The sequence below is a fragment of the Necator americanus genome, chromosome I (genome assembly GCF_031761385.1).
Source record: "Necator americanus strain Aroian chromosome I, whole genome shotgun sequence".
Lineage (NCBI taxonomy): Eukaryota > Metazoa > Nematoda > Chromadorea > Rhabditida > Ancylostomatidae > Necator > Necator americanus.
The window spans coordinates 29,593,251-29,606,254 of NC_087371.1; the positions used below are offsets into that span (position 1 = coordinate 29,593,251).

Consider the following 13,004-nt stretch of genomic DNA (forward strand, 5'->3'; position numbering starts at 1 on the left):
ATTCGCTGAGATGATGAAGTAATGAGCGAATAATTGTAGCTGGTACGAGTTTGCCGACACGAGCATAACAGGTCTAGTTTCATAATAAAATCTTATACATTTATGTAGTAATGTATGTACTTTCCACAGCCAAAGTCTCCTAATACACTAACTTAACGTAGCAGATGCAAATAAACAAATGGAAACGATAAAAAGAGCGGGAAATAAAGTAATCAGTGAGTAGGAAGTAGTAGAAAGTTTCAAGTACTACCTGTAATGTCAATGCGTCTGCTTGTCGCTCCGAGAGACTGACAACACGTGAAATTACATCGTTATCACAGGGTATTTCACCATCTTGAGCAGAGAAGTGCGAGAGCAGATAATGAACCTTGAAAAGTATCCGATAAGAAAAACAAGACCAGATCAAATCCACCATCGCTTCAAACACACACAACTACAGAATTAACAATAAATCTGGACAACAATTACTGGATTTGGACTACTACACGCGTATGTGGTAATGTAGACAGAGAAGACCAGCTATTACGGTATGAAAATCATTTTGACCACAAAAATTGCACAAAAAAAAGTAGTCTTGTTGAATGGTTATCCTAAATGAGTACTTGTTACATTATCATCTATGATGTATAAAGAAAATATATTTAGTGACCTGAGCTTTGAGAAGAACCGTTGAGCGAACAGCTTATTTTTAAGAAAAAATAACTCCTTCATTTATTGTTTTAGCATAAAAATCTTTTAGAAAAAAGGAACAAACTTTTGGGTTTACCAATAGCCACCCCCCCCCCCCTTCCGATAACAAAAAATTATTCTCATTTTTTCCAAAAATTAAAACTAGACCAACTTGAAGACTGTTCAGCTTGTAGCATGTGGCTCCAAGAGCTGCGACATCGTTCTTCTGCGCAGCCAAAAGAGCGGCAGCCTGACGTGTTCTATCCAAATGACATTCAGCTGCTAATTCAACACCCATTTGTTCTGCCCATCTAAATGAATCGGTTTTCTTTCTACTACATTCGATTCCTGATTATTTTTTTCAAACTTCTTGAAGTTCAACTAAGCTGAAAATGTGGGATACAGAGCAAGTATCTTCCGAAAAAAAAACAGGATTTGAATTATGAAAAAAAAAGAAAACACAAAAAATCAACGGAAAAGGTGAGCTCAACCATTGTAAGGAAAAAAATCAAAAATCACCCACCCATGAATAGCCGCTAGTCTTGCTTGCAGGCACTTCCCAAGACGCGTCGTCAAATGAACAGGCTATAAACACTAAGAGTTGAATGATATGAAGGAACCTTGACACAACAAACTCACATTGGAGGCAACTCCCACCAACGAGTTGAAAAGAGTTGCGTTCATCGCATGAAGAACATGACTGCACAGCTGAATAGTCAACGCTGCATTAAGACGAGAAGCTCGAGCTGCTCGAAGCGTGCCATCAAGAAGAGTTAACAGTTCATCTAAAGATCAGCAGCCGATGGAGAAATAATAAATAAAAACAGTAATTCCTGGTAGAAAACCCTGCATCTAAGAAAATATCCCACATCAAGCGTTTAGAAAAAAAAAACAACTTACTACTTCCATCTTCAATCGGGATGTTCACGTCCAGCATTGGCTTGCATGCTGGACGAAGTGCGCCCAACAATATCGTGCACAATCGTCGGAAAACAGTTTCCACTACCGTTCCTAACTGTCCAGATCTTTAATCATATGTTTACTGAATTCATAACTAAAAATACACAATTACAAGTTGTAAAGTAAGGCCGCACCTCGGTGTCCTCAATTCTGCGTCTCGATCCACTAAGAACGATAATTCACTGGCGTTGGCCAACCAAAACAAAAGCTCGTCACGGGACGTACATTCCTATAAAGTCAAAATAAGATGGGAAACTTGTAGACAGAATGAATTCCATTGGTTGATTAAACCTAATTATACTTCATGTATATTCTACTAATTTTGATGTTTTGTTTAAACATTGCAGAGAAAGCTGGTGAGAACACATCTTGGTGAGATTTGCTAGTGAAAGCACAGAAACAGAGCACTTAAATCTATCGCACCTACCGCAGAACTACTTTTCTGTGAGTTCCCATTTTACTGAACTCTGTCATACATTCAATTCACAAACAGACATTACGTTGGTGACCCCACTTTTGTTTTCGCTAATTTTTTTTCTTTTGCAATATGTGTTTTGTGCTCTGTTTATGTCTTTAAAAGAAAGCGTTTGGCATCTTAAGAGTAAAAGCATAAGTTGTTGATCACATTTGTAATGGAATATTCCACCTTCAATGAAGCTCGGCATAGTAAAACCTTTTTTCCTTTTCTAAACAAAGAAATCTTCAGCAAGAATACAATTAGCGAAAGCTGGCGTCGTTAGAGGTTAACACGTTTCAAATCTGGTGACAAAAGCGTGGAGGAAAACCCAGGATGGAAAGATCATTGGATCTTAAAGACGTTTTAGAAAAGCATTTGCGCCAAAGGTTCTCAGAATTGTTTCAGGTCTCACAATGAATGTTCAGCCTACACAATTACTTACGGTGGCTAACCGATGTATGAAGTTAGTGTTTTTATCCTCCCAGACAAGTCCGGTACCAACCTATCCATTCCAAGGGATGAACATCTTGGTTGATACAAGAGCAGTTTCGAACCAACGATCTCTGGTGCAGTAATAGCGGAAACTCTCACCGACCCGCCCCTAAAGGCGATGAATTCTTAAACAAAACCAAAAGTCTATTCAATACCAATCGCTTTTCAGATCCACCTCAATTGCCTTCGCGCAAATACATATTGAAGTCAAAACACAGCTCAAAAAGAAAAAAAAACAACGTCTCTCATCACGATTATGCGCGTCAACATATTGAACCGAGTTGAGTCATTTCGAAATAAACGACTAGGCTACTTCTTAATCCATTCTGTTCTTCTATAAACACGCTAACTTAAAGGCAACATACCACGAATGAGGTGGCACGGATTTCAGGTGGAGTATCCGTATAGGGGGTCGTAGATTATGGATACCTGGGTGGTTCCGCTCTGCTCTCCCTGAATCACTTCAAGCAGCCGGCCCCTGAATGCTGTTTTGTACGATGCCTTCTCTTGCAGTACGCCACCCTTGCACTCGTAGCGTCCCTTTCTGCCTATCGGGGCGGTCCGAATTGATTTTCGACGAATCGCCGGGTGGAGGCGGTGCAAGGGGTGGAGCGTTGAAATAGATGGTGTCTTACAAAACAGCATTCTTTGTCTGAGTCAGAGATTCTTAGGAGTTTCTTTTTACTCCTAAGAATCTCTGACTCAGACAAAGGATGTTCCATTTGTTTTTTTTTTGTTTTCTTTATCTTCTTTTCTGGTGCACCATTGGTGTATGTGAATAAATAAATTCTGGAGGCGGCTGCTTGCAGTGATGCAGGGAGAGATGAGCGAAACTACTCCCGTCTCCATAATCTACGACCCCGTACACGGATACTCCACCTGAAATCCGCACCACCGCAGATTCGTGGTATGCTGCCTTTAAACCTCTGTCAGCTTTTAGGAGAATGGTTCAACTGGACTACTACTGCTCCCTGAAAAATTGACAGATGATCCATGACGATCTGAGTAAGTTGGTGTCAAAGCTTTAATACTCTCAAAGCTCTAATACTCGCGAGTGTGGCGCAGTCGCTTAGAGGTCCGCTGTAGCAACACGGTCGATGGTTCAAAACCTCCCTAGTGCCAACTAAGCCCTTCATCTCTCTAGGGTCGATAAATTGCAACTAGGACTTGTCGGCGAGAATAAAAACACTGACTTGACGATCAGCTGGGACCTCGCAAGTCGTTGTACAGACCAACACGCGTTCAAAAACCTCAACGATAACGAATTGCAGTAAAATGCCTTGGTGAATGGATTGAGACGCCAGTAACTATCCTTAACTTTTACATTTTTTTCAAATTCTGTATAAATGAAGTTCTTCAAAAACACCAGATAGCCACTAGTCACTAATGACGTGCCAATCTCATAAATAGGTTCAACAAAACGAGTTCATGTTCTGCTTTCCTACAAACGAACGCCCACGCTTTAAAAAAAAAAGGAAGAGTGTGAAAAAAGGGGATAATCACGACACGACGACAGATCCTTTAACTGCGAAATAAAGCAGAATATCTGACATACCTGTGATATTTGATTCATATGGTGAGCAATTCGTGTGAAGAACTGGACTAAATACGGTTTCGAATGTGACTGGAAGAATCGCAACGCAAGGTACAACGAATATGCAGGAGATAGGCGGAATGGACCAGCATCCAACCAACCGCGTGACATAACCTGATGCGAAAATCCATGAGGTTTGGCAATGAGGATTTTTGAGGAATCCATGAGGAATGACAACTCACTTCTACCAAATAGTCCCAAACTTTGTAGTCTCCTATTTGGAGCGTAACGGGAAGATTCGTGACTGCATTGGATGGCAAAGGTCCTGTAGCATTAGGAGTTTGTGATGATCCCATCGGCGCCAACGTTTGAACCGATGAGCTCATTCCAGCGCTGACCGGGTCACCCTGAGATCGCGTGGTTGAGGACGCGCCGGAGAGGCTAAAAATATGTTATGCTTTTGTTATCTGCAGGGTACCTTTAACATTTTAAATTTTGAATGTAGTACTATCTCTGTCATTTATTATACAAAGCACAAGAAAAAAAAAAGTAAAAACATTCAATGAGCAGATGATTTCATCCAAAAAGCGCACATGAGTTGATACTCGAAATGATAAAGCGGATATGAATTGCGTTAGTTTCGTGTTAGTAACGAATTCGTGCCGTTCCCTTCCACAACACCACTCACAGTGCTTTCAACTGATTCGATGTCACCGTACTGTGCGATGGATCGTACATGCTCTCCAGAAGACCGTGAGCTGAGGCATAGCGCCTCATTTTGAATAGTGACACGATGCGGTGTGGTGGTTAGTGCTTGTAGTAGTAGATGTTAAGTGCTCTAAAACGAACGAACAAAACACATATCAAGCAGTGTAACACGACACATATTAGTGCATATTCATCAGGACATTAAGAAAAACCATCTAAACGACATACGGGGACGACAGAACATTGTGCAAATTGTATAGATTGAACAAGGATTAAACTTGAAACTTTTCCAGAAAAAAAAAACTATCGAGAATTAGAACAGAACAGGGAACGTAAGACCCCATATGAGGTCTTTGAGATCTTATATGCTCAACCTCAAGTAGTTTCAGAAGTTGGTACACAGGCAAAAATATTAGAGTTTCTGGGAAAAAAAAGGAGAAAAGAAGAGCACTGTCTTTGAAATGAACTTCAAAAAACATAACTACAATTCATAACTACAAAGATCTTTCCCCGTCTCTTCTAAACTTCATTTACTGTAATTAGCATCACTACAATTAGGCAGTCAGGTGATAAAGGAGACTTCAATATTTTCAGAAACGAAAATAAAAGGAAAAAAGAGTTAGACAGAAATTAAAAAAGATCATAGAGAAGCGCTCGGAAAGGAAAAAATATGTACCGATTTCATCCGAGATTTAAGATTTCTGTCAAGAAAATAGAATCAAATGAGTGTCTCCATGGTTCATCATTTTCTCAATCTTGGGATTTCTCAACGCATTCGAAGTAAACAAACATAAATATAAACCTCAAATAAAATAAGAATCACTGCAATCAATAATCGCGTCACTAATACAATATTTCCGCCTACGCTACAGAAGGAATTTCTCCACGAATTTTAATGAAAACGGGGGCCCTCGTTAACAAATGTTAATCTAAAGCTTAAGAGCAATTTTCGTTAGGCTCACTTTTCATATGGAGGATGTTAAGAGGATTTCCATAGCAAATCACAGGAAATTTCCATTCTATGCGGAACCATTACCATTCAAAAGTGTACGTATACACAGGAACAACATGATAACAAATTAACAGATTCACAACCACAGCAGAATCTCAATGAACGCTTATCTTACGTGGTCAGGTTGTAATTTCATGTTACATCATATCAATATGAATATTTAATTATAGTTTTAATTATTCATAATAATAAAATCACACTTCTCCCCTCTCTTCCCTTTTCTAACCGCTCATACACTATTTCCTCCTTTTTCATTGATATGCAACAATAGATGTCGTTAAAATCGCATGACTTCATGCGTGACGATGTCATAACCGAGCGATTCATCGCAACCAGGAATGCAAATTTGAATAGGAAGCAATATTCGTTTGAAAGGAATATCGGCCTGCGATAAATGTAGTTGGAACCGTGGGACCCTTCGAATCCGATAGGGATTAAGATATCAGAGTAAAAGTAGCGGAAAATAACCACTTGGAACTGCTATGAACACAGGAGCGGAAGAGATTTTTTTTAAAAATTAATACAAAACACAAATGTGTAAGGTGCTAAAACCTTTTTTTTTCGTTCCTCAGGTTTTGGAGGTAGTAGATGTTTTCGAAGCATATGAGGGCCGGCGAGAGAACTTCTCACTGAGATATCGCAACAGAATTGCTGAGGGCAAACTCTGATTCACCCTCTTCCCATCCTATGACACTCGATCGGCGCTTGCTTTGAAATAGGTAAACAGAAAGAGCATAAGACGATTTTTGAAGATGAACATTGAGATTTCAAGCTATATGAAGAGGAAATATCCACAGACACCAATAGTAAACTTGACTTCCATATTCTCCAAACAACTGAAAGGTCTTCATCTTAGATTTATTAAATTTTTAAATTTCAATTCACTAAATTCAACAACTGTTCGGAATAATCCCCCAATAGAGGTAATTCCACTTTTTTTCCTCTCCAACAGCATTGGCAAAGGCGAAATTTCGGGTGAACGGTAGAGGATACTTTTATTTTCGCACCAAAACGAAGCTAGAGACTTAGATAGTCGGTTAAAGAGAAAGTCAGCGTAGTTTTCACTTACATTTTGCTGCGCTTCAAAAATCATCGGAATTTTCAAAAGAAAAAAAGACGAAGTAAAAAATGAGTCCCACTAAAATCACCAAAGTTTCATCTTTGAAACGACAAATGACTCGCCCGGAACAAAGACGAATTCGGAAAAATGATCGTTCAATAAATGAAAAAGGAATCAGAAAATCTCGGACTGAAAGTAGTAAGTAGATCAATATTCGAACTGTATAGAAAAAGTAGTAGATAAGTCCATCAATTTTATTTTTTAATAGAAATCCAGCAGCACTTGACAGTTCCGTCACAACTTTTCGCAACTTTTATTTCTGTTCCCCCATAACAGAGCACAAAATTACATTGGCGAGAGAAATGCTGTTCTGGATTTAATTCTTAAGACTGGAAGCACATTTCCGTGCTTTAAACGCCATGTTTTTGCAACACTAGATTCAGCTGAAAGTCAAAATGCATGGAATATATGTTCTTCTTCGAAATTATACCCCACACTACAGGCTGCCCAATTTCTTTGTTTATTTTAAATGAGCGAGAATTCAGCTGACATGTTTCAATAACGCGAAAAATAGCTTTTGATGGAATGCATATCACTGAAAAAACGGCAAAATATAGCGATTTATGGGTGCATCAATTCCTGGATGTCTAAAGTCCTTTTCTCCTTATTTTATTCGTTAGGTACTATGGAGTGAACCATTATTATTAATCCATTGATGACACCGCGCTTTTTTTTTTGCACATCTGGCGCCAATCGAGTTTTACCAGCTATATTGGAACAATAAAATAATAATTAATAATAACAAACCCATTGGGAACAAAGAAACTTCTAAAGAAATTAGAAAATCATGGAAAATAACCATTGACAAGTGTGCGGCCCACTGGTGAACCGCAATGTCTGACGCGACCAAAAACAGCTCAGCTTATCGTTGAGCCGCGCTGTCATCAAAACGCTAAAGATCTGAGCCAGTAAAACCCTTTCGCTTTTATAGCTGATCTTTCCAGTTAATAAAAAAAAATACCTACTATTCTTATCTTTCTTGAAGAGTTCAACAGTCAATAAAACTCAGAAACTTGAACTCAAAACTCCGTTAACCGTCCCGTTTCACAAAACAGTACAATAAAGAGAGATCAGTCTGTGAGATCCCACCTACTTCTTTACATTTTTTTTGTTCATTTTCCATCATTTTTTTCTGTCAGACTCGTGACAACACCAGTGCATTAGGGGCTCATACTTCAAAAAATAATATAAAATACTAATAGAAATCCTCTTACATGACGCAATACAATTTCATATGACACGACTAAAGTCACTGGCTCAGCACGACGCGCAGACATCTCGCTTTTTTTTCACTCTGTGTAAACGTAACGAAAGTTGTTTTATTTCAACAAACGAACGAACGTTTGCTGAAAGAAAACAACTTAGACGATTTTTCAACAAAATTCATAGATGTTTAGTATTGCAAACTGACTGAAATATATGCTTGATCGATAGGACACTTTGACAATGAAAGCGATACACGCTGAGAAAATTTTTAAAAGCATCACCCAACGAATCTGAGGTGGTACGGATTTCAGGTGGAGTATTCGTATACGGGATATTAGATTATGGAGAGGGCGGTGATTCCGTTCATTTCTTCCTAAGTGCCGTAAAAAACGGCCCAGAAGATGCGGCGCGTGCACAAGGCTGGCGCGCTCCAGTCGAACTCCTTGTAGAAAATAGTGCGCCAGAACGCCCGAAGCCGTATTTTTCTGGACCGTTTTTTACGGCAATTAGGAAGAAATGGACGGAATCACCTCCTCTCCGTAATTAACGATCCCGTATACGAATACTCTACCTGAAATCCGTACCACCTCAGATTCGTGGAGTGATGCCTTTAAAAAAATCCACATGACTTCTGTACTCATGTCGACACAGAATTACTATTTACTCCTCCTGACGGGAAATCAATACCATTCAGAATCACGAAATCAGTCCAGAACCAGGATCTAACAAGGAAGAAACGCTTCCGGGAAAGTGCAACTTTAGGAACGAGAGGAAAAAAACTTTCACACGTTCTGTACAATCTGATGCGCACCATGACTTCTATTTCAATCCATACTTTCACGATTCATTAGTTTCCTTCAAGAAAAAAGATGTTCCTACATAGTCTTACAGACAATGAGAGAACAAAAAATTATTCCAGTATAACCATGAGATAGACATAGTGCATAATATGCGAAAATTAAGAGCAGGAAAAAATAAAAAGAAGGACACATGCGTTTAACATCCGGGAAGGGTTTCGTCTGGAATGGGTTTGAAAAAAAAGCCAAAGATGAAGTACCCAAGAAGAGGAGAACATGTTCCCGTATCCATCTAACTAAACATCGCCCACCAGAGGTTAAGAACTAAGAATTTAAACCTCACTAGAACCAGCAACGGATGAAAAAGGAAAGAAAAGAAGATGGAAGAAAAAGGATGGAAAAGAAGAAAAGATGAAAAGAAGTTGCGGTGAGATTTCAAACCCCCCTGATAAGACGATAATTCAAAAAATCGGCTCAAATAATATTCCAAAACCGTTGGAATACGACATAGAAAAAAAAAGTAGAAAGGAAAGGCTTAGCTAAGAAATTCTAATTTTAGCGCCACAATCCTCATCTTTTGAGCCCCTATCAGTTATATCTCAATGAAAAAAGACTACGAAGTAAAAAGGACTATGTAGTTGAATCCTGTTTTACCGAGACACTGACAAACAGATTGGTAAGCACTACTTGCACTTCCATACCCAAAAAAGCACAGTTTTAAACAGAATGAAAAAAAGAAGAAAAAAATGGATGAAGACGTCGCCTAACATTTCAGCACACTCTATCACAACAAATAGCGATTTTTACGAAACAGAGATTTCACGAACAAATCTTTCATATAACGTCAGCAACATCAACGCTTCTCAGTTCCTATAAACGTGCGTGACGAGCTAGCTAAACGACAAATCACTTGAAAAAGACGTCTACACAGCTTTTTACGATATCGTCGCCAAGAGGGCGCCTTTAGCAGCAGCAAAACGCTTCCAAGGAACTAAAGTCGACAAAGAAACACCTTTTTAAAAACCAATCGAATCGAAACATTGCTGACTGCCGGCACACAGCTTCCACTCAAACAAAACACGTTTCATCATCCAATTGTTATCGGAAAATGTTCAAATTGGTTGTACGAGAAGCGGTTCAAGAATGAGTATATAATCAACAAAAGGAAACTCGGTTAGAAAAAGTCTATAGAGAAGAACTCTATAGAAATAGGAATAGTGCCTGTGATGCGAATAAAATCGAAGTTATTGCACTGCATGCCACCCCTTGAGCAGCTTGCTGGCGATAACAACGATAGCAGAGATAAGAAATAGTGCTGCGAAAGACTTGACCGAGGGGAAAGGACGAGCAGGTGAAATTAAAAAAGCTATTATAGCCTTCTGAGAGCGGACAAATCCGACTTACTTAGACTGATGAGAAATCGCGAAATGCGGGGAAGATTTGCAGAGAAAAAGCGAAAATCGAAATGAATCAGTAGGAACATTTGAATATGGATTTTAAACGAGAGAAAATGGAAAGAAAAACTGAAGCTGGGAATACTCTTGAAGCCCACACTTCAATGCCAATGTGATTAGTGCTTTCCAGGTAGAAAAAAATAGGAAGCGAGTAAATCTCGAATAGTCGAAAACAGAATGATTCGAACAGAGGAAACAACTCATCGAGCAGCAGTCAAAAAGTAAAACTTCTATATAATCTCGCCTCGAAAGTCAGAAGAAGCACATTAGTTAGAGATCATTTTTCATCACAACAAACGTTCATTAAGCATTTACTACAAAGTTTTGTAACTTTAAATATCCAAAAAAAAAACAAGAATGCATCGAAAAACAAGAGAGAGAAACATCAACATTCCTAGCCACAAAAAGCAGTATTTGACTTCAGACTACGAATTGCACTCTTGAGTAAGATGAGCGGCTGGCATCGAGGGACATGTATGCTAAATGACTCACACATACAGCAAACATGCCATGCTAATCGCACAATGCGTTCGCACACACATTCCATGGACATCTTCTGCTGACTTTTCGAAGATGCAGAATCTTGTGGAAGATGGATCAAATGATTCGGCAAGTTATGACCAAAATCACATACATTACTCGTGCAAAACCGGTGACACTGTGAACCAACAGTGTTTACAAAGACCGTAAAAAAGACTGACTCACTGACATTTCATACAGGACATCTTTTAATCACAAAATCATACAGGACAACATACGAGGAAGGACGATATTCTATCGAAAAAAATCAATATGCAAAACGCACCTGGCAGCGTTCATCGCATGGGAAAGCGTGCTGTAGTCGGAATGATGAAGCTGACCAATATCTCGGGGCTGAAAACTTGAAATTTCCTAACCGAACTGAAGAGAACAACTGAAGAAAAAAAAAGGAAACGTGATTAGACAGAGAAGAGAATCAATTTAGATAAACTCTTCCGGAAATAGAGACATTGGCGGTGAATATGCTGTCGCCAATTTACAAGAGAATTTAAAAGTGCATTTTCGCATACGATAGAGCAATTAGAAAACTGACGCCAGTAAGAGTTATAAAAGAAATAAAAACTAACAACGAAGCAATTCACTTTGTATAACTATTCTGTAAAGACCAGCAATTGCCGTGACAAAAACAGACGTAATTCGTACTGGGCACACTCAAAAAAGTTTAGCAATTTTAGTGCTCGTCGATAGAGACGGTTAGGAAGCAGCTAATGTTACAATGCAGCTACGAATAAAGGGAAGAATCCTACAACTTTACGGAAGAAGATCGACCCTTCATAAACGAAATAAACATAACTTTTGAATGCTGTTAATTGCATATCGTAACTGCTCAAAATAAAAAGTTAGCAACACTGAAAAAGCAAAAAAAAACTATTCCAAACTTAAAACAGGTAACCCTGACACTGATGGATACACGTAAGAAAACATGAAATGCATCTAATTCAAGCTGTTTTCTGCTTCAATTCGATTGCACCAGGTGAAAAGGTTAGTCAGTCCTATGCTTCAAATAACTACAGCAGAGAGCTGTTCTTTTCTACGTTAAAATGAAGGGAGGACTTGTGGAGAGGAGGCTCTCATCTACAGCTCGTAGTCTGTGCAGTTTTTTTTAGAACAGGAGTCGTATCGAAGTGCTCGAGAATAAGTACTCTTTCTCGATTTTCGGACTTGTGTTTTTTAAGCGTTACGGGGCTTCCGAAAATGTGAATGCGCAGAGACACACTTTTGAACAAGCCATAATCTTGAAAGGAATCATATGTGATCGAGTCATAAATGTAGCTTTACGAAACAGGTTCGGAAACAAGCGAAAGAAACCTATACTAATTCAACATAAAATTTCAACCTTTTTGGCAAGTATTAAGATAAAAAATTTCCTATGGCAGAAGAACGAATAACAGACAAAAATACAAATACGTAAAAAAAATACAGTTAGTAATGAAATCAGGAATGAACAAATGGTAAAAAGAAATAATAGCAAGAGGTTTCCAGCGGATTGAGCCCACCTGTCACGTTTAGAGAAAAAAAAAGAAGTTAGAAAAAGCAGAGTTACACGTTTGCATGCTTATGTATTAAGTAAACTGCCTGCTTGAAACATCATATCAAAAATCATGGATCACTCGATGATCATAAGGTGATAATGATAAGGTAGGAAAATATCGAGGTAAGCGCCTACATTGTCCAACTTAAAGAATGTTCCAATCCCTACACTGTCAGTAAACGGAAAACCTTAGGATATTATGGATCGAATGTTGTGTTGAAATGCGGAGTAAATGTTGCGATGCGCTTTCACATAACATACTTTGCGACACGGCAAACCACATATCGGACACACGTATGTAAACAGAAGGAATTGGCACGAAACCAACGGTGTATTCAAACATCGCATAACTCAACCCTTCATGTTCCATTGATCTGTTGCTCAAATATGGCTTTTTAGTTTAAAAAAAAGGAGATTTCTAAAATTGAAATCTACAAAAGGAGATTTTAAAGATTAAAAAAGAAGAAAACTCAGAAATGTAAAATTCTTACATAACAGCACAGATACGAACTTATTGGAATGTG

General features: G+C 38.6%; 1 protein-coding gene across 3 annotated transcripts in view; it reads right to left on the bottom strand.

Moving 5' to 3' along the window:
* The window catches only part of RB195_007260 (uncharacterized protein), a gene marked incomplete at both ends in the record, with an annotated part of 32,534 nt that overhangs the window by 10,179 nt on the left and 9,351 nt on the right, over positions 1-13,004 (bottom strand). Inside the window, 9 exons of one of the 3 annotated variants that reach the window (XM_064180798.1) lie at positions 251-367; positions 842-980; positions 1,193-1,254; positions 1,309-1,454; positions 1,570-1,694; positions 1,764-1,858; positions 4,134-4,286; positions 4,355-4,553; positions 11,215-11,282. In XM_064180798.1, the coding sequence (XP_064037638.1) occupies positions 251-367; positions 842-980; positions 1,193-1,254; positions 1,309-1,454; positions 1,570-1,694; positions 1,764-1,858; positions 4,134-4,286; positions 4,355-4,553; positions 11,215-11,282 (1,104 nt within the window). Of the gene's footprint in view, positions 1-250; positions 368-841; positions 981-1,192; positions 1,255-1,308; positions 1,455-1,569; positions 1,695-1,763; positions 1,859-4,133; positions 4,287-4,354; positions 4,554-4,800; positions 4,890-11,006; positions 11,068-11,214; positions 11,283-13,004 lie in introns of those variants that run through there. The other 2 variants (XM_064180796.1, XM_064180797.1) reach the window with 2 other exon arrangements.